At 39.9% G+C, this 23,930-nt stretch overlaps 1 protein-coding gene across 1 annotated transcript in view; it reads left to right on the forward strand.

Annotated features, from left to right (window-relative positions):
* Positions 1-23,930, forward strand: part of SYN2 (synapsin II) — a 197,251-nt gene that overhangs the window by 170,061 nt on the left and 3,260 nt on the right. The window contains exons 10-12 of the mRNA XM_055708850.1: positions 2,227-2,376; positions 19,383-19,443; positions 23,217-23,520. Coding sequence (XP_055564825.1) covers positions 2,227-2,376; positions 19,383-19,443; positions 23,217-23,520 — 515 coding nt within the window. The remainder of the gene's footprint in view (positions 1-2,226; positions 2,377-19,382; positions 19,444-23,216; positions 23,521-23,930) is intronic.

The raw sequence follows: 23,930 nt of genomic DNA on the forward strand, positions 1-23,930 counted from the left end.
TGGGATGTCAGGAAAAATGTCTTCACGGAAAGGGTGGCCGAGCATGGGAACAGGCTGCCCAGGGAGGTGGTGGAGCCACCGTCCCCAGAGGTGTTTAATAGCCATGTAGATGTGGTGTTTAGGGACACGGTTCAGTGCTGGGCTTGGCAGTCCTGGGTTAACGGTTGGGCTTGATGATCTCAAAGGTCTTTTCCAACCTAAACGATTTTATGTAATACTCAATTTGTGTGTCTAATTCCTAGAAGCACTTGAATATCTAAAAGAAGGAAGATGAAACTGCTCTTGGTTTATAAAGGAGATAAAGTGTTTGGTGTAGGCTGATGAATTGGGAAGAGTTTCGTTGTTCCCACTGTATCTCTTCCACCTCAGGAGGGGTCCATACAATGCAGATGCACTAGCTTCATGCTCTTCGGTGATACCCCTACAGATAACAAAATTCTTCCACCTTGTATCAGGTCTTACCACAAAATTTCAGTATCTTCCCTTAAACTACACGAGCTGGTTAACTAACAAAAATAGCTGAAGGCAACAATCTATAGCAGAACGCCCACCCCAGGAGATGGGAATTAACCTCTCCAGCCAAACCAGTCCTGCCTCCCCATAGCAGAGCTGTCTGCCTGGTCCTTTGGCTAGAGATTGGATAGGAGGGGGAGACGTTTGTGGTTTTTTGGCCATTAGCACTTACAATTGCCTGTGGCAGCAAAAGTCCTCCAACGCTCTTCTGACTCTGTTGAACCTTCTCAACCTTGTTTCATTTACCTGCAATAGAGAAGGAACTGCAGAATCTGAAGAGACACAGGAGGGTGCGCTTTTGGAAGTACTAAAACACCCTTACAAAATTCACTGATTGGTTTGTACTAAACCCATGAGGATCCCTTACTAATGAGTCTTTCCTTCTTCACCCACCACCACCCTCTCACTTCCCAGCACAGCTTATTATTGTGTCTACTGCAGGATTTGCCTACGCTAGTGAGAAATATTTATTGTGTGAGATTTGGCGGCTGGACAGCTTTTCATAGACTGAGTGGTAGATGGACACAACTCAAGTTTGTACAAAGACTAACTGGATCGGATATAATGGCATCCATATGGTATATTACTGCTAATGTAGTTTAACTGCTTTATCCCTGACAGCCTCTTATTAATTATTAATACTCTTGTTTGTATTGTGGACCTCAGTCACTTGTGATCCATACCTATGAGAAACAGCAGAATGCAGGACCGCAGGTGACATGCCTTCACCTGTTTCTGAGCAGCCTTGATATATGTCGAAAAAGGATTGCAGTTCCTTGAAAGGGAACTACATCCTTTTATTGTTGAAATAAGAGTGTCCAGTGCCATTGTGAGTATAGTTGGGGTTATTATGTTATGCTTTTATTTCCCCTGAAACAAGCACAGATGTGCCAAAAGTAGATAACTATAGAAATAATTCCGTAGAAATAACAAATGCTTATAACCCACTAAAGTGACTGAATTCAGTATTAGTTTTATTCATCTGAACAACTAAATTAAATAATTGCTGAACACTACTAACCTGCCCCATTTAGAATGGGAATGTGCACATTTTTATTTGCCTCTGAGATCCTGCTTTCTTTGTAGAAATTCTTACTTCTTTTTTGCATCAGCTGCCGTGCAGCCACACTACTTTTCAAAAAAACCATATCAATAACAAGGTCTTATCTTAAATTTTTCATTAATCAATAAAGACCCAGCCTTCCCTAGCAGAAATCTGACAAATAGCTAGGAAGCTGAAGTTTTAATTCACATTTCCATGTTCTAATTCTGCTAATGAACACGGTATGAGCCACAAAAACACCTAAGAGGGAAAATCTTCAGAAATGTAGCTTAGACAGAAACACAGACAGTTACTTCAGATTTTTAGCAGACCACAGAAATTTCATTTTCTTTATCAGCTCTGTGCTTCCCGCAGGAGTCGTGTTCCCCAGAGCATGCACGCTCAAGTACTGAACCTGTACGTTGCTTGAAGACTGGAAAGGGATGACGTTGTAAAGTTCCTCTTCTCTTGCTCTGACCCATATCCTGCACGGGGGCTGTTGTTTGGTTTTGTTTTTTTTTTTTTCTGATCTAACATATACCATTTCTAAAGATCTTGTTTGACTTTTCTTAAAAACAATTAAGTAAACAGATGACCTGACATACTACACAGATGTGGAACAAGTTTACTCGGTGCTGTATCAGCAGCTGACGTATGGTTTTATTCTACAGGTCATGGACTGTGCAATGCCTCTGATTGGTGAGCACCAGGCTGAAGACAGGCAACACATAACTGATCTAGTTGTAAGCAAAATGAACCAAATGTTGTCCAAAACTCCTATACCATCTCCTCAGAGACCCACTGCCACTCAGCAGCCTCAGGTAGGAAACTGTTGTTTTTAAAAGAGAGCATCTTATTCTATAATTTTAAGCTCAAAAGTTTCCTCAGAGAATTTGGCTGGAAAACTGTGCAGACATACCCTGAACTACGTGGATTCAGAGCTTATCAACACGTGTTACAATTTTGTCATATTTAAGTGAGACTATCTCCAGATACAATCATGTGCAAGTGTTGGTGTGTTTCTACCAGTGAACTGGTAACTGTGGATTCAGTGAATTACCAGGCTGTGTATTGTTTCCTTTCAGTTACACCTGTATAAAATATCACGGAAATAATAAGAAGCACTGTCATAAACAATCTTTGCCCCAAGGATGTCAGAAAGAATAGTAAGACAATAGGCTTTGTTGTTCTGGTGAGAAATGAGTTACATGATAATCTTTTTTTATGTGCTGCAGTTCATGAAAATACCTTAAAAATCTAGGAAACTCCTGAAATAGCATACTAGAAAACTTGTGTCAAAGGTTGCAAATAGACGCATTTCACTTATTTAATCTTAAATGGCCTGATAATGATAGTGTGGGGATGCAGAATTCTGCACCTGGCCTTGCTGCCAGCTGGCTTTCAGACTTCAGAAATCATCTTTGTGTTTCCATTTCCATGCTTTCAAAAGGTGAAGTTTATTTTATTGATCATTTAAATAAATTCTGAGAGTGTGGTATTTTGGTGAAAGGCTCTAAGAATGTAAATATTTTGCCTCTAAATCGGAAAGATATGGATTTGATGGGTGGACAATTGGATGGATAAGGAACTGGCTGGATCACTGCATCTAGTGTTACAGTCAACGGCTCAATGTTCAAATGGAAACCAGTGACAAGTGGTGTCCCTCAAGGGTCTGTACTGGGACCAGTACTGTTTATTAATGACTTAGTGGCATGGAGTGCACCCTCAGCGAGTGTGCAGGTGACGCCAAGCTGAGTGGTGCCGTCAATACGCTAGAAGGAAGGGATGCCATCCAGAAGGACCTGGATGGCAGGGTCCTGCACTTGGGTCCTGGCAGACCCCCAATATCTGTACAGACTGGGTGACAAATTGATTGAGAGCAGTCCTGCAGATGGGACTTGGGGATACTAGTGGATGAAAAACTGGAATTTTTCCACAATGTGCGCTTGCAGCCCAGCAAGCCAACCGTGTCCTGGGCTGCATCACAAGAAACGTGGCCAGCAGGTCAAGAGAGGCAATTCTCCCCTTCTACTCCACTCTCATGAGACCTTACCCGGAGTGCTCCATTCAGCTCGGGGGTCCCCAGTACAAGGAAGATGTGGACCTGTTAGAGTGGGTCCAGAGGAGGGCCATGAGAATGATCAAAGGGCTAGAACACCTCTGCTGTGAAGACGGGCTGAGAGAGCTGTGGTTGTTCAGCCTGGAGAAGAGAAGGCTCCGGGGAGACACTGTGGCATTTCAGTGCTTAAAAGGAGTTTGTAATAAAGATAGAGAAAGACTTTTTATCAGGACCTGTATGTAGTGACAGGACAAGGGGCAATGGTTTTAAACTGAAAGAGGGTAGATTTAGGTTGAATACAAGGAAGAAATTCTTTACAATGAGGGTGGCGAGGGGCTGGCCCAGGCTGCCCAGAGCAGCTGTGGGTGCCCCATCCCTGGCAGTGCCCAAGGCCAGGCTGGACGGGGCTGGGAGTGACCTGGGCAGTGGAAGGTGGCCCTGCCCATGGTAGGAGGGGTCAGACTAGATCATCTAGACCTAAAGGTCTGTTCTAACCCAAACCATTGTATGAGTCTATGATTCTTTGCAAAATGCTATATAAATGCTAAATATCATCGTTTATATCTTCGTAGCTAGGCAGCCAGTCTGATCAAGAGCAGCATTATCAGCTGTAACTTTCATGTCCTTCTTTTAACATACTGAAGGAATAAACCATGACAATACATTCTGACAATAAGCTATTAAGGACTGTAGCGCTGCTCGGTACAGTGCAGCTCCATGGTAATCAGTTAAGCAACAGAATAGAATAAGCCAAACTGTAATACGGGAATTACAAAGCCTAAATCAAGAATCTGTTTTTACTCCCAGTAGGCTGCACACCAGGTAAACAACTTGAAACCAATTTTGTGGCATACCTCAGACAGACTAGTTCTTGAGGCAGAATGACTAATTTGTTCTTCAAATATATCATCATGCTTTAAGTTATAAAAATACACCATCCCACATAAAAAAGTGGCGTGGCTTCTATTTATATTACAGCCACTTGAAACTAAGCACAAAATTGTTTCAACCGCAGAACCACATACAATGGAGAAGTTTCCATTCAACATGACTCAAGACCATTGTAAAGGGCACTGAAAAAGAATGACAAGGCGGGGAAAGAAATAAATCACCTAATGCCAAAATACAGCTTGTTTTAGGACTTGTAAATTAGCCATATATTAAAATAAAGCCAAGAGTCAAATTTAGAGTTGCCCAGAGTATGCAAGTCAATGTAAATCAAAATTTAAAACAGTAATAGACAATATTGTAGCATGAATGGATTCACAGTCATTTAAAATACTTGATTCTTCACATTTTGGGTAAAAAAAGTAAGGTCTTGGGCAGGCATGCTTCCCTGGATTTTAAAGCAGACAAGGGAGGAAGAATCTTTATGTTTACTGGTGTCGTCCAAAGAATGGTTATCTGTTGTATGTAAATAAAGTTTTTACTCATTTCCAAAGAAAAACTGCCTATGTAAGTCCAGAATGAAAATGGGACACAAAGAAATTTTTAAGAAAGTTTCTAAATTCCTCAGTCATTGCTGTCACTCATCGTGTCCATGAAAAGGGTTTTTTTCCTCTTAAACAAAAAAAGTTTTGGATGAATTTGAAGATAGTATTTTCTGGCTAGCTGCTGGACTTCTGTTAGATTTCTACTTAGTTTGGGTTACTGAGGAATTCTGCCTTTGCCAATGGCAACAGGATGTTATGCAACATGAATTCCCTTTTCCTTATCCTATTCTTAAATTACGAATTGCAGTTGAGTTGACCAAAACCAGAGATACCCCTTCAGAATATTTGCAATATTTGTTGATTTTCCTCCCAGTTAATCAGACTCTGCTTCCTTTTTGCAGAAAATTTGCCTTGTTATATTATCCACCAGTTTAGGACAGACAAAGGGGATCTGAATTTCCACAGAAGATGCTATTTCCAAATGCCCATTAGTCTTCCCAGCTTTAAGGGAAAATGGTGAAACAGATCTGTAGTATTTATAGTGCAGATATCTCTTCACGTGTAGTTAATTTTTAGCTGTGTTATTTTCCTAAGAATAAAATCAGGCTGTTAAACCAAGCTGTCCCTTTCATCTTTGAACAGTCTTCTCCTTTCCTAATCTAAGAAATTATTTCCTATTCTTGAGAAATACAGCCCATTCATTTGTGGGGCAGTGGGGTACTGCCTGTTTCTACAGGTCACATAAAATGCAAAGCCAGTAATTTCTCCCAAATCAACTATGGTCATGTGAATGTGTGGTCTTAGAAACCAAAGTAATATAAATATCAAAGAGTAATTTGTGTGGTTTGCTACTTCTGCTTTTAAATTAACAGTTTACAGTCAATAGTACAGCTATAGATGTGCCATGTTTGGAATTCCCTTATTATCTATGTGGGGGGGTAAAAATTATTTACAATCCAGCCACTACTGTGGCAGTGGATGCATCATACATAAAAAAAAGCTTCAATTTATAAATGCCTACAACGGTCGGTACTATTCCAATTGACTATCCATCAGAAAACAAGTCAATGATTAGGAAAATAAGTCTTTATTTAGAGCTCTGCAGCCAAATCTTGATGGAGACGACTGGCCTTGCAGTATGTTGGAGGGCCAGCGTGGTTCGCTGCCAGCGTGCCAGCAGGAGCGCGCGCCAAGGGCAGGACCTTTGCTCATGTTGCAGCCTCAGGGGTGCAGATCCTGTGATTCTTAAAGCCATTAAATCTATACTCCAAGACATCAGATATATTGAGATTTTTTTAAATACGCATTTTGCATATTACATGTTTATTTATTTCTCTATAAATACTTGCCTGGGCTCCCTAGCGAGTCCTGCCGGTGCACAGAATGGCAGAGAATCGGTGAAGGAGAAAAGCTGCAGCTGGCAGCTCTGCCTGTTGCACCTCAGGCCACCGGGCTCGCTGCAGCCACCAGACTGGGTCTCAGGCTTTTGTCTGGTCCCAGGATGCAGTTTTCTCCATACCTTTGACAGCATGATTGAACTGTATCGGGATCGAGAGCGTCCTCGCTTACAGGATTCAAGGCTTGCCAGCTTGGCTCTTACCAGCCACTTTACAAGTCTTCCCACTACAAAGAAAAACAAGAGTCCCTGAACTCAGAGAAGTTCCATCTGATGTAACTGTGTGTGGTCAAAAACCTCTTTCCAAAAATGATGTTGTTTCTATTTAATTTAAAAACATGACAGCTTGTTTTACTCACAGCTATGATGAAAATACAGAATACAATTTTATCTAGGAATATGATTTTAATAGTTTTCCATGAGACAAACCTACTCAGCTTGCAGGCAATAAAATGATGGAAATCTAAATTTCTACCTTTGTAATCTCTTTGAATACTTTTGACAGATCTTTTAGGAAGCCGTTTTCAAATCTTTCCTTAAAAACAACCCAGTAGGTAAAACTACCCAGTGAAGTGTTCTAGCCAGTGGAATCACTTATCTCTGCCTCCATCTGTTGATACCAAGGATCACTGCCAAAACCTCCGCTGTCTGGATCGGCAAAGCTCCGCAGGTGGTTGCTCAGTGCAGGCTATTCCATGCCTGTTTCCGTAGCAGCATTTGCATATAAAGCAATCATAGTGAAATACCTATTCAAAGCTGCCTATCAGCTCATGGTATGAGTTGTGATAAACTAAATTATGTGTAGAATATTGCATTGTGCATGTGTATTAGCATGAAATGCTCTTAAAAATGTTTACTGTCATGTTAGCAGTTGAAGCTAAGGCAAATCGTATTAGGGAAATATTATTTCAGTCCAGCTCTGTTGAGACCATGTTGCATTATCCACAAAAGAACAAGAATTATTATCCTTAATGGAAGGAAGAAGTCTGTGCACCACAGACACAATATCCATAATGACATAACATCACAAAAGCACAGCGTTCCCAGCTACATCCTGGTCCTGTTTGATTTAAAAGAAAAGAGCAGCACACTGGTAATAAACGAACAAACAATGCAGAAGTGAAGAAGATGGTCTTTTAATTATTTTGAGACTAGAATAGCAGAACCCAAAGAGTTTCATTTTTTAACACTCTGCTAAAATGTTTTAATACCTTCTTTGCTCTTCACCCACAGGGAAGTTCGGTACAATTACACTGAGTTCGGTAGCAACTGGGGTCAAGGAGCCCTTACTCAGCTGTCTTCAGCTACTTAGAGATCTGGTTTGATTTGTTTCCCTTTTTCCTGCTTTTCTCTTTATCTTACTCATTCTCCATTCCCTGATCCCTTATATGATTTAACTACAGCCAAGCAGTTTTCTCCAGTTTAATTTTAATATGCTCAGAGATAAAAATTGAACCAAATGTGAACACAGTGTAAATAAAAATTATTACCTCCAGAGAAAAAAGCAAAGTCTTATCAAATTACCTGTTCTTGGGCTTCCATAAGAGCAGTCACAGTTCTATTACCTTCCGTCTGTAAGACTTTTCTTTTAAAGCAAAGTACTTATGATGAGCAGCAAATTGTTTCAAATCACTGAAGCTTTTATGGTGGCCAGACGGTACAGTTACTTGATCTTAACTGAAGAAGGCATTTAACTGGGAAGGATCCCATCATGGAGTTATACGGAAATCTAGAATTCAGTATTAGCCTGCTTATTCGGGGAAGTAAATCCCTCTGCACTAAATCTGAGGTGGGAACCTTATCTCTAAATGACTTTCTGCTTTGCCCAGTGTCTCAGAAGTTCACCTGAAGTATAACCATCGATCGGGGAAAAGGAACAGGGCTGTGACTTGCAGGTTTGCTACAGCTTTGTGTCATCCCTCAGACTCCTAACGCTGAATCTCCTTGCGTTAGCCAGGCCGTGTTCATCCCACCAATTAACATCACCGCTGAGAGTTTTCTTTCTGTCACAGTCTGTTGGCACTTACTTGCAGGAACATACTCGTCTTCCTTATGTCTGGAAAGGAAGACTGCCTAACAAATAAGAAATTAAAAGACCACACTAGACCACTCTGCACGAATGAAGATAAATACAGAGTTTCAGTGGGAGTATCTGAGAATCCTGCTGAACTGGTGTCAAGCAAATCACTCTGGTGATCACACTGGTGTAATTAGATCTATACTAACAGCGGGAGTAATTTAAGAACAGCTTGCCTTAAGAAGGTTGGTAAATGATCTAATGACCTCTAAAACCATACCTGCTGTATTTCTTTCTCTTAGGAAGACATTTAAATAGGGGATAAATGGTAGCTGTGGCATCATACGACCATAAAGTGGATGCACCCAGATTTGTGGAATCACATCTGATGGAAGCCCAGGTCCTACATGTGCTCAGGAGATTAGCCTGACTGTCTCCTTGCTCCAGACAAGGGAGCACAGAGACCTGGAAAAGGTCTGGGCAGCATTTTAGTATCTGCCTCTTTAATCTTTTACCTTTCCAAACTCTGACATCAGGTTACCTATATAAACAGAGCAATATGGCTTGTCAATAAACAAGCAGACTGTCGATACTAATTGAGCATCTTCTGTAGTCCTCATTAGCAATCAATAAGGGTTTTTCTGTTCATTGTTTACCTCAGAAAGTTTGTATGTGCTTCAACAGCCATCAGTGACTGCAAACAAAATCTAAGTAGTTATTCTTTACCATCTGCCTAAAAGTTCTGTTAAATCGTAGTGCCTAGTAAGCAAATTACTTTTCCCATTAAAATTCTTACTGAGTTATTATTGCGACTCAAAGGCAAGTTAGTCAGGCAGCAGCAAGATACCTTCCTAAAAATACCGTCAGAGAATCTAAACCATCAAAACTAATCAGGAACAATGTTCCCGGGCCATATATACACATCACACAACACGAAACACAGTATCTGTCAAAGGGTATAGAAATCAAAAGTCATTCTTCAATCTGTCACGTTAAAACGATTTTTGACATGGGGAAGGTCTGGACCTCTTTCACTGCGGTGAGTTTTGGTTCTTTGAATCCTAGCGACATCTTCTGGCATCTTCTTTGCTGGGAGAACTTTTTTTAGTATTACAACGTATTACATCGTCTTACAGAAGTTGCATCACATGAAACAAGAAAATGGGTATACATTTTACAAATACTAAATGCTCCCTATAAAAAAAAAATCATAATGCTGTTGTATTTATTTATTTACATTATTTTAAGATTGAATGCATTTTAATGTGCTGCTTTAATGTGTACACATACATGTTTAGTTGTGTGTATATGAAAGAGGAGATGCTTATTTTAACCCAAGCTTTTTTTAACCTTTTAGTTTTTTTACATTTGTGAAAATATAAGAAAAACAGCTGTTACCCTTTTAGATCCTAATATAAATGTATGGAATTAAGAAAAGCAGAAGAAAGTAAGTATGTATGGACCCTGAACTCACCACATCCTGGTAAAAGGCCACATTTAAGGCATACTTCACTCCAGCAAAGCTCACAGCAGTCGAGTTTATTGAACACAAGTATAAAACGGTAGCATTTTTTTTTCCTACACCAAGGATGCTTTGTCCATCTTTGAATAAGTTACCTGTTCAGGGCAGATACCGTGTAACTGGCAGAGATCGCAGCAGAGGCAGAGACTCGGACTTTGATGTCCATATGTTTAAGATAGTCACTATTTCATTACACAAATCTTGATTTATTTTAAGCATTTGCATTTGATATTTGGGTATTGTGATATATTAATTACAAAGTTAGGCAGGAAAATAAATCCTAAAATTTTTAATATTGCCAGTAATTAAAAAACAGTGGGAGACAACATAAAAATGTTGAGCAGAGATTTTACTAACAAATTGATCATGAAAAGTTAACATAACCTATATTTAAATACTTATTGAGATCCTGTACCAGTAGGTGGAGTAATTACTAAGGGAGGGAGGGATGTATTGCTCAATTCTGTTGCTTTTTTAGTCTCATTCGTGAACAGAAATAACAGGTAAATAGCTTACTGGTTGTTTGCTAATGTTGAATGCCTACATAAATGCTTTTGGTTGTCAGTTGTTAATGTATCATTAAATGAGGATGATTAATTCAAAATACTAATAAGTGCTTATCTTTCTTAGCTTGTTTTGAAATAATGTGCCAAGAGCTAAGCGAGTGTGCCTTTGCAATGCCCCTTTTGAAGGGCTCTGATGATGTTTAGACTGTAAGAGAGAATATACTAAGGCGCGTATATTAAAGGTTTAAGATTATGTGGTCCACATTTCTACCGACATCAACAGAAATTTGTCCAAATGAAATAAAAGCATTCAGGATGTGGCTTGATACTCTTTTATTATTAATACACTATATTGAATGCTTATCACGGGCCGTGTACCTGGTAAAACAGATGATCCCTGCAGACAAGCCAAGGGAAGCTCGGTAAGGCGAGGAGTTGCTCGTGAAGGTGCTCCTTGGAAGAGAAGCCCCAAGGAAAACGCCCCACAGGCGACCTGACAGAGTCAAGCCTCAGGACAGGATGATTAGGATGACTTCAGTTGTCTGTAGGATATAGCGCTTTAGCCTTAGTACTAATGATTTTATAATGCAAAAGGCAACCAAATGCTAGCTAAAACTAAAAACATAAGAAGTATCGGTAGTTAATAGATACTTTCCCCCGTTTATTTGAAATGCAATAACAATGCTGTTCTCTTTTTGTCTTCATTCACACAACAAAATCGTGCTTTTGTTAACTTTTTTATCTTCTGCCAGATGATCTTCTGATCATCTCACAATCTGCCCGTTGTGTTGGCAGAAGCAGACACTGTGTCTGGGAACTCTGGAACTCTGTGGTGCCTACCCTCAAGAGCAAAGAAAAATTTCATTTTTAAGTAACCATGAGCCCACCACTGTAGAGTAACCTGTATGTTCTTAGTAGGCTCCTGTGAGAAATAGCTTTTTTGTCCCACAGGCATTTGGGGGAAACTTTGAAAAATGTCCTCATTCCACTATAGAGCAAAACCCAGCCTTTTTGAAATTAAAGCAAGGAAAACAGTAATCCCATCATTCTAGAACAGGCAATAGCTGCCACACGAATAGAAAAGTAGGGTCAAAGTTCGATCTCACTGTTTTGTCTTAGTGCTATAATTACTATCATATAACATCCCTTTGATTTTTTTATTTTATCTTATTTTTCATCTATTTTTACTCTCTGATTTTTTTTATTTAAGCTGAACCTAATAGAAATATCTTTTTTTTGGAGGCTTTTCCTTGGTCTCCTTTCCTTTCCCCACTCTGGTGGGTGTTTCCTCTCTACTTTTTTTGTTAGCCTTCTCTGTCTCCACTTGACTTTTTTATTTGATTTCTCTGACCTTTAAATCATAACCTGTTAAGCAAAGCCGTTTGGCTTTACTCCATGTTTAACTTGCGAGGATTCTGTCCCTCTCCCCAGCAGTCATTGCCACGGTTTATTTTGAATAAGGACCATGTGCTACATCTGCGTTACAATTTTTAAACGAGGATAAGCACCAAGAGAAATTATGGAAAAATCCAAAACAGAGGAGCTCATTTTCAAATATTCTTGATTTGTCTGTAGAACAAAAGAACCTCTTGCCCCCCACCACCGCAGACACTGATCTGGTGGTGGATCAGTGCTCCACCTGTCTAGCTGCTGGTGGAGCAAGCTTGTCTTTAGCTGTTTATATATCATTTTCCAGTATCTCTCGGCTCCTCAGGAGAGACTCGGGAAGCTCATCCTTGTTCAGACCAGCCACCAGTACCTCCTCTGTGTGGCTGCGTACTTGTACTGCACCAGGAGAAGCAAGAAGAGGAGCCCAGGCAACCACTGACAGAGAGGTCTTATGCCCAGCTCATATAGCAGAGTTCTGAACTCTGCTGGTGTTTGGGGGAGAGCTCAAGTGTTTCACTCAGTGCATTACCTCTGCTCCATGTCTCCTCCTACTCCACTGTTCCGTAACACTGATACTGTACTATTAAGATAAAGTGTGGGTTATAGGACTGGACTTGAATTAGCTCCACCATCTTTTTTCCAGGCTCTCTTTTTTCAAAGCATAAGCTTCAATTCTGAATGGATCCAGTAAGGATGGATCTTTGTGGCTCAAGCTGAAGTTCTGTAGATCTTAATCTCTCCCTGTTCATGCAAAGATTACTTGCCATCCCATATTAAAAAAATGGGGTTTATTTTAGGGTTTTTTTTTAAGACTGGAGGACCAGATACAGCACAGCATCAGCCAGGGTCAAAGTCCCTGGGTTTGAGGGTCTAAACCTTCCTTACAACTTCAAACAGCGCAGGATTGTGCCACTGCCAAGCCCCGGGGGTATCAGTACCCCCCGCGTATATAGGTGGATGTATGTACACTGTGAATGGTGTAAGGGAGTTTAACTTCCCAGTAGCTGGACAGTCTTCTAGACATATCATCCCCCTTTCCCTTGCCTGCCTGCCTGCCTTTCGGCTCCCCCGGTCCAAACGCATGCCTTCGCATTTCAGTCCCAGCTGCTTCAGCACACAGGGGGAGCCCTCTCCTATCACATAGCCCGCATTCCTTCCTTGTCTTTCGGGAGCAATTTTTTCTCTGGAAAGAACTGCCTGAAAGCTGCTGTGCAACTGCTTGCTTTTAATGTTCCCTTTTCACAAAGAGGAGTTGAAATCTGGCTTCTTTAATCAAGAGCTGCGGTAAAAGAAGACCGCATCCTTGACCGTTGGGGTTGACTGGCTGTGGAAGGGGACCAGCTTATTTCAACAAGTGATGCTACTTTAAAAACTCTTTTTCCCTAATAAGTTGACATCCTACTTTTTCTCTAGAAACCTGATCTCTCAGGGGCATGGGATTATTTTTGTCCAGCAGAATACTGGAACAATAGGGCTGGACTGGACAATGGGAGATCACCTGTTTCAGTATCTCAGGGAAAATAGTGGAGTGTGCCTTTTAACAGCAGTTGAGTCCATACTAGGGTACTCACTTTTAAGACTGTGTGTAAAAATACTCAAGAAGGAAACTATTCTCTATGAGGTAATTAGTTATCTAGCAATGGAAAACACAGTCTACAAAATCGCAAGTTAGAATACTTTTTGATGCTTACAAAAAAAAAAAAAAAAAGCCTTTTTCAGTACATTTTCTACGTACTATTCCAAGTAAAAATTACGCTGTATAGCTTTTTTTCTTCTCTTAGCAGTCACTTCCCTTCCTGTTCAGAGGAGGACCTTAAAAGGCTTTGCACAGGTAGTTTGGAAAGCTGGTTGAGCAGTAACAAAAGCTGCTCTAATTTTTTGAATTCTTTATCACAACTTCAATGTGAAGACATTCTAGGCTGGCATCACTTTTGCCGAGGCTCTTTTCCATACAGATTTCCTCAGTGAAGAAGGGCAAGACTGAACACTAGTACTCCAAAAAACTGTCAAAAGCAAAAGCCAGCTCTCCTCCAGCTGCCCCTTTGCACTAGCAAAGTGAAGGTGGCTTCTTTTTAAGGTGTGCCTCACCACGTCTCTCCCTGATAACTGTAACTGGGCCTGTTTTACTGCATTTCTCAGGCCACAGGGAATATATAATACAATAAATACCAAAACCTTTGTAGTCCCATTCAGTGCCACTGGCAACACAGTGAAGCAGATACATCGCCTCTGCCAGATTCACCCGAAACAGGGTAAGGTCTGAACCAGCAACCAGTGAGTATCCGTGCCATACTCACTGCACATTGAGTGGATAAAGCAGTAAGCAACGAGGGGCTAAGGAGTTCCTTATTTTTGGATGCTCCATATCAGAAAGCCACTTCAAGATCTCACTGCTTTGCTAAATTATACAATAAGTGCTTATTTCCAGCCCAGTTTAATTCAGTTTATACCCATTTCTTCTTGGTTCGCACCATCCTTTAGTCTAGCTTTTTTCTTTACCAAGTTCTTTACCGGTGCAATACATGTATAAGAAGCAACTGTACTGCATTCAAGCCTTCGTTTTGCTGAACTAGGCAACACACATTCTTCTCTTGTGTGTATAGGTATATACTTCCTATATAGGTATATAGGTATAGACTGATCCATCTGCCTGGTCAGTTTAACAGCACTTTTCTGTGCCAGATCAGCTTACATGCAACTTTCTTGAGCAGGAGTGATGTAAACGATACACAGCATCATGCCCAGCACCTGTTGGAAATACTTCACTGAATGTGTGATAAGATTTGGGGATTTTTCCACTGCACAAATCTTTCCCATTAGATTTCAGTTAGTGAGCTCTGGATTTCTGACAGATGCATGTTATTAGTCCATAAATAAATTACTTTGAATATTGCATTTAAGTTTGGGGCGGGGGGTGGGGGGTTAACTCCATTCATCGATTTCATTCTTTCCTTAGGATATTTTGGTCCTCTAGTCTTCCAGCTCTGTATCATCTATAGGTTTTAGCAGCACATACCTACTTTTTTCTGCCAACTTAACGAAAATTCTACTTGAGCTCCACATCCCAGTTATATCCTTCCCATTAGTTTTTCTTCAATAACTGCCTATCACCTCAGTAGCCACTTCCTTACCCACAATGTAATTCCTGTACTATTAGTGCTTAACCTTCTCCAGTGTAACTCGTACATTTCTAGTCGTTAGAGATGTGTGGTGTGGAATTCTTCTGTCTGTCGTGAGTCAGCGGTTTTGATTTCCAAGACGAAGAATATTTGGTCTGACTGATACGAGCCCAGGACAATCTTTGATTTTTTTCCTCCATCTCATTTTTAGCTTTTATCCCACCTGCCATCTTGCACTTGCTCCTGTATTTATCATAATCTTTGTCACTTCAAATATTCATGTAATATTGACACTCAAATTATCTAAATTACCTCTCTCCTTAGCAATTACATTTTTTCTTAGTTCTCCTGTTACTTAATTGTTCTACTGTTTATTCTTGTTCCTTTATGAGATCTAACTCAGCTTGTATTTTGGCAATTGTCATTTGATCCCTCTACTTCTTGACCTGAAAAACATGGCTTTCCCTTCAAATATTGAAATACCTATGAAAAGCTTCTATAATTGCATTACAAAGAAAACCAAATGAAACCCAAAAACAACTATACGTGCTCCAACTATAGTTCACAAAATCTTCAAACTCAGCCAAATCAAAATCAATTTTTGCTGGGACTCAGTTTAGCATCTCTTTGCCCAAGGGCTATTTCCCTGCCAAGTTGCTGCTTTTGCTCCCACCCATTTCGACATTCTTTGACTATTCAAAATTCAAGTATATATGAATCCAATCTGCATTTATATAAATATACAAGGTAGAAGAAGAAGTAATACCACTGATCAAATTCTAATTCAACATGCTTTGAAGAATGAACAGTTCTTTCCTCCAGTTCTACCCCTCAAATTCTAAGGAGACCCTTTCAGGTAAGTGTGGAAAGGAAGGAAGTGCTCCAGAGACACCTAAAGACATCCCTCTTCTAGACAAGTGGTGGCTATTCTGCTCAGACTATAATTAACTTAGCCAATATTCTTAAAGACCATTACGCAACCAAAGCATCGATTTTTATACCCAGAGTTGTGAAATCACTATAGTATACTTGCAGCGTTCATGTGGCTTAGAGGTTTCCACAAGTTATATTTTTTTAGAATAGTTATATAAACAGTAAACCCCTTTGAACAAGAGCTTCTGTGAGCAGTTCTGTATAATGTTACTATCAACATCAGCAGTCCCTTCTCTTTGGGGAATTTGGGTGTGATATGAAAGTTGTGTTCCGTAAAACGAAAACCAAGAGGGCTCCTTACAACCGCAGGTAACCCTAAGCCATACTCAACGGTGCAGTTTCTAGCTTCTGCATTACTGATTTTGCTCTTTAGCCCTGAGCATCTGAATAAGAACCAGGGTCATTTTCCATGAGAGGTGCTGCATTGTCATCCTCAATTCCTGCAGCGTTTGAACTAAGCAACAGGCAAGTTTGTAGATCAGAACTGCAGTTCAGGAAAACATGTTTGTACTAAAAGAAAGTGGTAGGAGGGTGAGCATCTAGGCTGGGCAACAAAGGAAAAAAGAAAAAAAAAACACCAAGAGGGGTGAATACATCTGCAGGACAGGTCTAGTCCAGCATCTCTGTTCAGAGAGACTGTGTTGCGTATAAGGAGTTAGCAGCTCTTACAATTACATTGGCACACCACCTTGGAGAGGTGAGAAGTAACAGTCTGGAGTTAATTTGCCAACAACTGGTGTTTTAGAAGCAGCCTGGATTTTATTAAAGGCCTTGGCTCAGGACAGCAAACAAGGCTGGTTCAAAGCCTGTCTTTAATATCAAGTATCAAGGTTTCTGACTGTCTGAAAGAAAGACTCTTGAAAAGGACTGGATTACTACAGACCATTGAAAAACCATGAGTAAGGCTTCTCAATTAGGAATGTAATGCTAATTAGTCTTTTTGGGTCAGCCTGGGTGGGTTGGCTAATTAGCAAAAGTAATATACCCATGTGATTGGCCTGGAGTGTGGGTGAGGTTCCTGGAAGCACCAGGTGATATCTGGTGAAAAAAAGGATGTGTGGGTGGTAAAATCAGGACAGCTGCAGTCAGTGACTAGAGAGGGGAAATACATCTTCACCAGAGAGCGTACAAAGGCTCTAAACTTCCAGAATGGTTCAGGTAAGGATCAGCAAGCTTCTCTAAGGTTTATTGAAAACTTAATTTGGGTTAAACTACTTTCTTTGTGAGATGGAGAGATACGCAGCTTGCATAAGCACTGATGTTGTCACGTCAAGCCAGTTAGGTGGTGTGTGGTGATAAAACCCAAGGCCCTTCCAGCCAAAAGCAAATGGCAATTTGCTGCAGCCTCGAGGCGTGGGGGAGATGGAGGCCCCGCAGATGTTGTTTCAACTTTAAAGTAGATGGGTATTTAAACTGCCAGCCAGTGTTTTCCCTTTCTAAATGAAAGATGAGTTTTACCTAGGTAATCTTTTGTTTTAGTAGAATATCAAGGCTCCCGTTGTCCCTAGTCATCTGCAGCCGCTGCAGAGGACCACACAGGTGGGTGATGGCCTTTGTAAGGCTCCAAAGTCTATCGCACGGCAGTGGTGGTAATGTGCCTTATAAAATATTATGCATACTTTCTAAGAAAAGTCACGTGATCTGTTTGGTCCTCCAGAAAGGAACTCCTGGCTGTCCGTAGTTGTACTTTCCCTTTAAGGGCTGTGACACTCCACCAGCAAAGGAGAGGCAGGCTCTGCAGGCAGAGCACCCAACGCCCTGAGGGCTGCAGGGGAAGGTGCCAGGTGCAGGAGAACAATGGCGCTAAAATATGAAAGGAGTTAACTCCTCTAGGGCAACTTTTCAAGGTTTCCACTCTGGGCTAATTTCCCCAGCATCCAAGGAGTTGGTGATGTAAATGCATATTGTTTCAGTGAGCTCCAAGGAGTTACACATCGTGGCTACCGCAAATACTTAACGTTACTGAAACGTGCATAGGATAGAATGTCAGCTTTTATATGTGGTTCAGAAAATTAGAGGAAGGAGAGAAGCAAAACAGAGAAGGTTTTAACCCACACTAAAGCACTTTAATATTTTCTGGTGGCTGTGTCTTTCCTAATGAATGTCTCTTCTTTCCTCCATATCTCACCCTTACCGTGATGCTTACCGAGAACTGGGTAACTGGGTCAGTTGATACAAGGATCAGATTTTGCCTCGTTCATTTTGTCCATGTCATTTTTACTCCTCGTTTGGTATTCTGAAGGTTGGTAACAGAGTAATTAGAGCTTTGGACCTGTCCTGTGTCCTCTTTATTTATATAGCTAAAGCAGACAAAGCGATCTGCAACAGCTGCATACGATACAACAAGGTGTTGTCTTGTAACATTTTAAAAGTGTAACTTCTGGATTGCTGTGCAGGAATTCACATCACTACGAGTAAGATTTGTTTCTGTAGTTCTGAGATCAAATACAAATCTATCAGGAAAAAAACAACAACCAGTAAGCTTTGCAAGAAACATGTTTAATAAATTTTACATTTACTATTTAATACGTTCTGGGATTTTCCCCTCTTGACAGATGGCAATTTAATTGCTGGATCCTTAAAAAAAACAAACCCCCAAGATATTATGTCCAATGATTCAATATATTTCACTTCTCAAAATATTAGAGATGGGCCTAAGACAAAGTTTGGATTCAAGTACTAATGTTCCCAGAGGGTGTTCTGCTCCAAGCTTTTGGTTCAGGCCCATCTTTTCCTCTCAATAAGTATACATTTGAAAAGGATGCTGCCAAATAAATCTCCTGTTTTGAAAAGTCAAGTATTACATGTGTTTCTAATAACATGTCAGATGGAGTAGCATGAAGTAATTTCAATTATTTTTATTATTTGTCTGTGGTTTTTGCTTCCTTCTTTCATTTTGCTTAGCAAAACATCTAACCTAGAGTAGTCCATCTCCCTTCCCATTTACAGTCAGTGAATCAAAGTGAAACTATCACTAGCAAAAAATCCTGCTGCATTAGTGCTTCCAGATACAAGCGAGTGCAATTAAAAATAAATTATTTCTTAAATTACATGAAAGTATCTGTTGAAGTCCATTTTCTGTTTGGTCTATCCTATAAAAGGAGGGCAGAAGCAATGAGATACAGGAAGGTCGGCCAGGGTGCTAGGAACTGAAGGAGAAGGATCAGACACAAATGGAGGTAAGGTTTGAGAGGGCACTCCTTATATTATGATCACACGCTGCAAAGAGAAAACAACTCTTTTTTAAGAACTCGCCTTTGAATTAGTCCAGGATTCATATATCATCTCAGACAGAAACTAAATTAGAAAATGTTATCTGGAATAAATTAAAAGTATATGTTCAGCCCGAACCAATCAAGAGATTTCTAATGAAAATAAAGACAAATTAGTGGAAAATTGGAACTAAGCTACTCTAATTTTTTTTTCTCTTCTGTTTTCAAATGTATTTTCCAGAGTGGATCACTAAAGGAGCCAGAGCCAAACAAAATCCCACCTCAGCGACCACCACCTCAAGGTTGTTTACAGTACATTCTCGACTGTAATGGCGTTGCAGTAGGACCAAAACAAGTCCAGGCTACTTAGATAATTGAGACTAAAAGCAAGGGTTAAAGCAAAAATGAAAAAAAAAAAAAAAAAAAAAAAAGGAAAGAAAAGAAACAAACAATCTTAAAAGCAAACATACCAGTTTTGTTCAATTTTCGCATTGTTTCAGTGCTGACCTGGACTGTGTTTTTTCTATGCAGTGTCAACTATACCGTCTGGTTGTTTACTTGTTCATGTCTGTGCGTGTAATGCTTACCTACCTTTCTCTGTAAAACCTGTGATTTCAGGGCCGTTGTCAACAGTGTACAAAGAATGTGCCTCTTTAGAGCCCAGTGCAACTGTACATTATGGATGGTTAGACAGTATTTTTGGAGTATTATATATCGTTAAGTAAACTACCACCGAGGTTCAAATCTAAATACTTTTGCTTACTCTGTGAGTGTGTGCACACTGTACTCATAGCCTTTATTTTTTTGTGCGTGTGCATGACTAATAGGTAGGTGATCCAGATATATTTTTAAAAGTCTAGATTAGAATTTGCTAGTGAGGCTTTTTATTTATAATTTTATAAAGTTTGTTAACATTTTAGTTTTACTTATATGCAAGCGGAAGTCTGATATTTCAGTGACTCCATAAGATAACAGTTCTTCCCAAGGAATATTTAAAGTATCTTCTATTTTACATACTGGTATTCATATTTTTAGTAATTCAGCATTAAATTATTAGCTACAAAGCTATGTAAATGGGCCACCTATGTGCAATATCTCAGTGAAAGTGTGAGTATTTCATGTTTCCTATTTCAATTAAGTAGTAACTTTTGTTGTCATTCTGAATTAGTAAACTATGGAGATTTTTAATGAAAACTAATGCAAATACTTTCAAAAATCTTATACTTACCTAAGAGTTAAATCCCAGGTTATTTGGTGAGAAGTACCTCACGGACTGTTAAACTTCCTGTAAGAGCTCATTTTTTTAAAATACAGAGATGCTAGGAGATGGTAGACCAAGGCACGTTTAACCAGCTAGGGATCTTGCCCTTCGGTTAGAGTGCAAGACAAAAATGTCGGTGGTTTTCTCTGCCAACTCAGGTCTACTGTTTTAAACCTAGAGACAGCCAGATAGCTCTAAAGAAAATTCAGTCCCAGCGTTATCCACATAAATAGGGTTTATAATAATTGCTTGACATCAAACATGCAAAAAGACTCGAGATGCCCGACAACTGCTAGATTTTCTGTAGGTAAATTATTTGTGATTTTTGCATAACCAGTTTGCAATGCACTATTACAAGAAAAACACAGGCAGGCAGTTAATCTGTTGAGAGAAATCTAGCCTAGAATCACAAGCTACACACTGCTAGCATACCATAAAGCTTAGTTGCAAGTGAGCCACAAAACTATAATTTAATCTTGAATATGTACAAAGATGAGTAGTGGCCATTAGTTTAGTGCAAACAATTTTGTTTAAAGGGAAAACAGTCTTATGTTCTACTTCTGTTTTCCCCACAAACACTGGAAAAAATTATCAGTGAGACTCATCATTCTTCGTGTTTCTTTTATTTGTACAAGCTGGCTGGTAAGATGAGAATTAAGGTATGCATTATTAGCTATTTAAATGTTTGTGGTAAGTGCTACTGTTTACTACCTATCAGTAAATTACATGAATATTTTGCTTTAGTGATCAGCATTTGTCTGGGTCAGTGATCATTCCGACGATGGCATTGGCTATTTTGTTCTATATTAAGAAAATCCCACTCTAGAATCAGGTTCACCAGTCCTTACCTCCAGACACCATACACGCGGATAAACCATACTGCCCTGGAGAGAAGAAATGAATCTGATGATTGATTTTATTTAAAGCAGTTGGTATTTTTTTGCATGTAGTAGTACAAGTATTCACAAGTGCTTCTCACATGACATTTGTGAGCTGTGTGTGCAAAGAAGAGATGGGTGTTTCAGATAGGATTTCAGCTTGTTGACTGTAAAGGATTTACAAGGGCACGCACTATTACTACATACCACAGACAAGAAGCAAGCCAAAATGTCTCTCTGCATGTAAGCATGCTTAGGTGCAATATTGTGGGTAACAGGGAACAGATGTTTTACAGTGTAGGCTTAATGTTCAGTTTTGTTGAGTTATTTTTGGTAAAAGTTTCTTTCATGATTGTTGCCTTTTGTACAACCCAGCTGCAAGAAAGTGAGCAAATGCTGGAAGTGTGACAGCAGTATATCTTTTATGTGAAATATCTTGTACAGCTTAATGTGCAATAAAAGAAAGTTATATCTGTCTTCAGTGTAAAGTTTCTGGCATGCAAGCCTGTATGTACAAGTGGGGGAAAGAAACCTTTCTGTTTTTCAATATTGAGTGAAAGGAGACTAATAAGAAAAGGATCCTTATTAAGATGTTGCAAGACCATGTTATCACCTTCAAATATTTCCTACAAAAGCGGTTCAAATTAATAAACAATGAAGGCACATTCCTTAACATACAGTACGTGCTATTTATCTTTCCACACCACAACACGCTGCTACAACTGTATTAAAACTTACTGAAGCATTAGCACATGCTGTTCTCAGACACATACCCTGGAATCTCATATAGTGAGTGGAAGGCTGATTATAATAGCTGTTTTTAAAAAAAGTAATCATGTATTACAGCAGTACTTCAGATATGAAGGTTTTCTTTTAGAGACCTGAAGAGATTAAGTCTCTTACTTGCACTCATTATCTATGTAAGACTAAAAATTCCCAAATGTTCAGAACATCTAGATCAGTTGTCTTTTATAATATTTACTGTTCAGCAAAGCTCTTACTCTGACTGAAATATTCTACAAACAAATCGCTCAGAATTTCATCCTGTCCTTTCTTCCCCCTAACGCATATATCCCGTGGGCCCTGTCACATGCAAGAATAAACATTCAGTTGTAACAACTATCAGCCCAGAAAACCACATGCAGACATCTGATACGAGATAAAAGTCGCATGCCTACTGATACCTGACACAGCACTATTTCAGTCAGAAAGCAGAAAAAAACCAACCCTGTATGATGATTTAGCATCTTTCAGCCATGGATTTCACAACTTAAGTCTCTACTACACACTGTAGTTTCACACTTTGTGCAGTATTTTGCCAGTGTATGTCCTTCTCAGTGGAAAGTTCTCTTTGGTAAAGAATTAGTAGTGACTTTTCTTGTGTTCCTTGTAATGTTCTTGATATATTTCACTAAGGGGTTAAATAAATTATCAAAAAACTTTAAATTAGCCAGGGAATTTCAGTATAAAGTTGTTTTACTGCTATAAGAGTGAATCTAAGAGGAATATTACAGAAATAATTTTAAGACTTTGGAGGAACAAAGCTGCACTAACTACACAGAAACTAGTAGCTGTACTGCTGAAATAGATGTTACTAGTATATTCAGTTATCTCGCAGCCTGTCCTTGACTGGGCCAGAGTTATACTGGCTGTAATTCCATTGAGTTGATTTGAAGTCGGTACTGCTACTGCTGGGATAAATTTGGTGGTACTTAGCAGTTTTAAGGGTGAATAGCAGGGGCTCCAAGCAAGTTACTAAGGTACCAGCTGTGATTAACAGTAGTGACTACCTGAAACTGCAGTCCATATTAATAGAATTTTGCCTCGAAAGTAGAATTAATCACATTCAAGGGTTATTTTAAAGTGTTGGATATGAAATCTAGTAAGAATTCTTTGATACTATAACATTATGAAGTTTTTCTTGTACTGAACCTAGGGGGCCCAGTGCAACCCCAAGGAATGCAATCACAAAGCCAGGAGCCATTGCAGCCACAGCGCATGTACCCCCCTGGGCAGTCAGCAAAGCCCTCAACTTCCCAGCCACAGCGTCCACCTGGACCTACAACCCAGCAGCCACGGCCCCAGGCTCAAGGTCCTTCCAGCACCAGATTATCAAAGGAAGCGGAGCCGCAGCCCCAGCCTGCTCCACCGCCTGCTCGCCAGCCCGCTCCACCGCCCGCGCCGCAGCCCGCGCCGCAGCCTGCTCCACAACAGAAGCCTCAGTCTCATCCACAGCTCAAGTAAGATTTGCTTTATCCATTTTATTCTCCCCTCCTAAGACAGGTTTTGGTGTTGTAACTGTAATCTGGGAGTTGGCCTAATATTCAGAAAAAAAATGTACATATATGCCCAAGTCTAAAATGAGGTTAAAACATTTCAAAAAGCCTACTCGCTGTTGATGATTAATAAGACAGCGTCATTAGTTATATCCTAAGCACTACACAAAACTCTCTTTAATAGTAGTGCAGTTTCTGCCCCAACAAGGTCTGAAAACTCATCATCTTTCTCCTGTTTGTTTTCTCCTTTTCATGTTCCTGACTCACGGTCCGGGTGCGCTGTGAGCCTGCACAGAAAAGAGGAAGTCTTATCTATTGAAACTTTTGACCTTGCAGTCACTCAGGCAACAGCTGCCCCTTGCAAAAGGCCCATC

The sequence above is a fragment of the Falco cherrug genome, chromosome 4 (genome assembly GCF_023634085.1).
Source record: "Falco cherrug isolate bFalChe1 chromosome 4, bFalChe1.pri, whole genome shotgun sequence".
Taxonomy (NCBI): Eukaryota; Metazoa; Chordata; class Aves; order Falconiformes; family Falconidae; genus Falco; species Falco cherrug.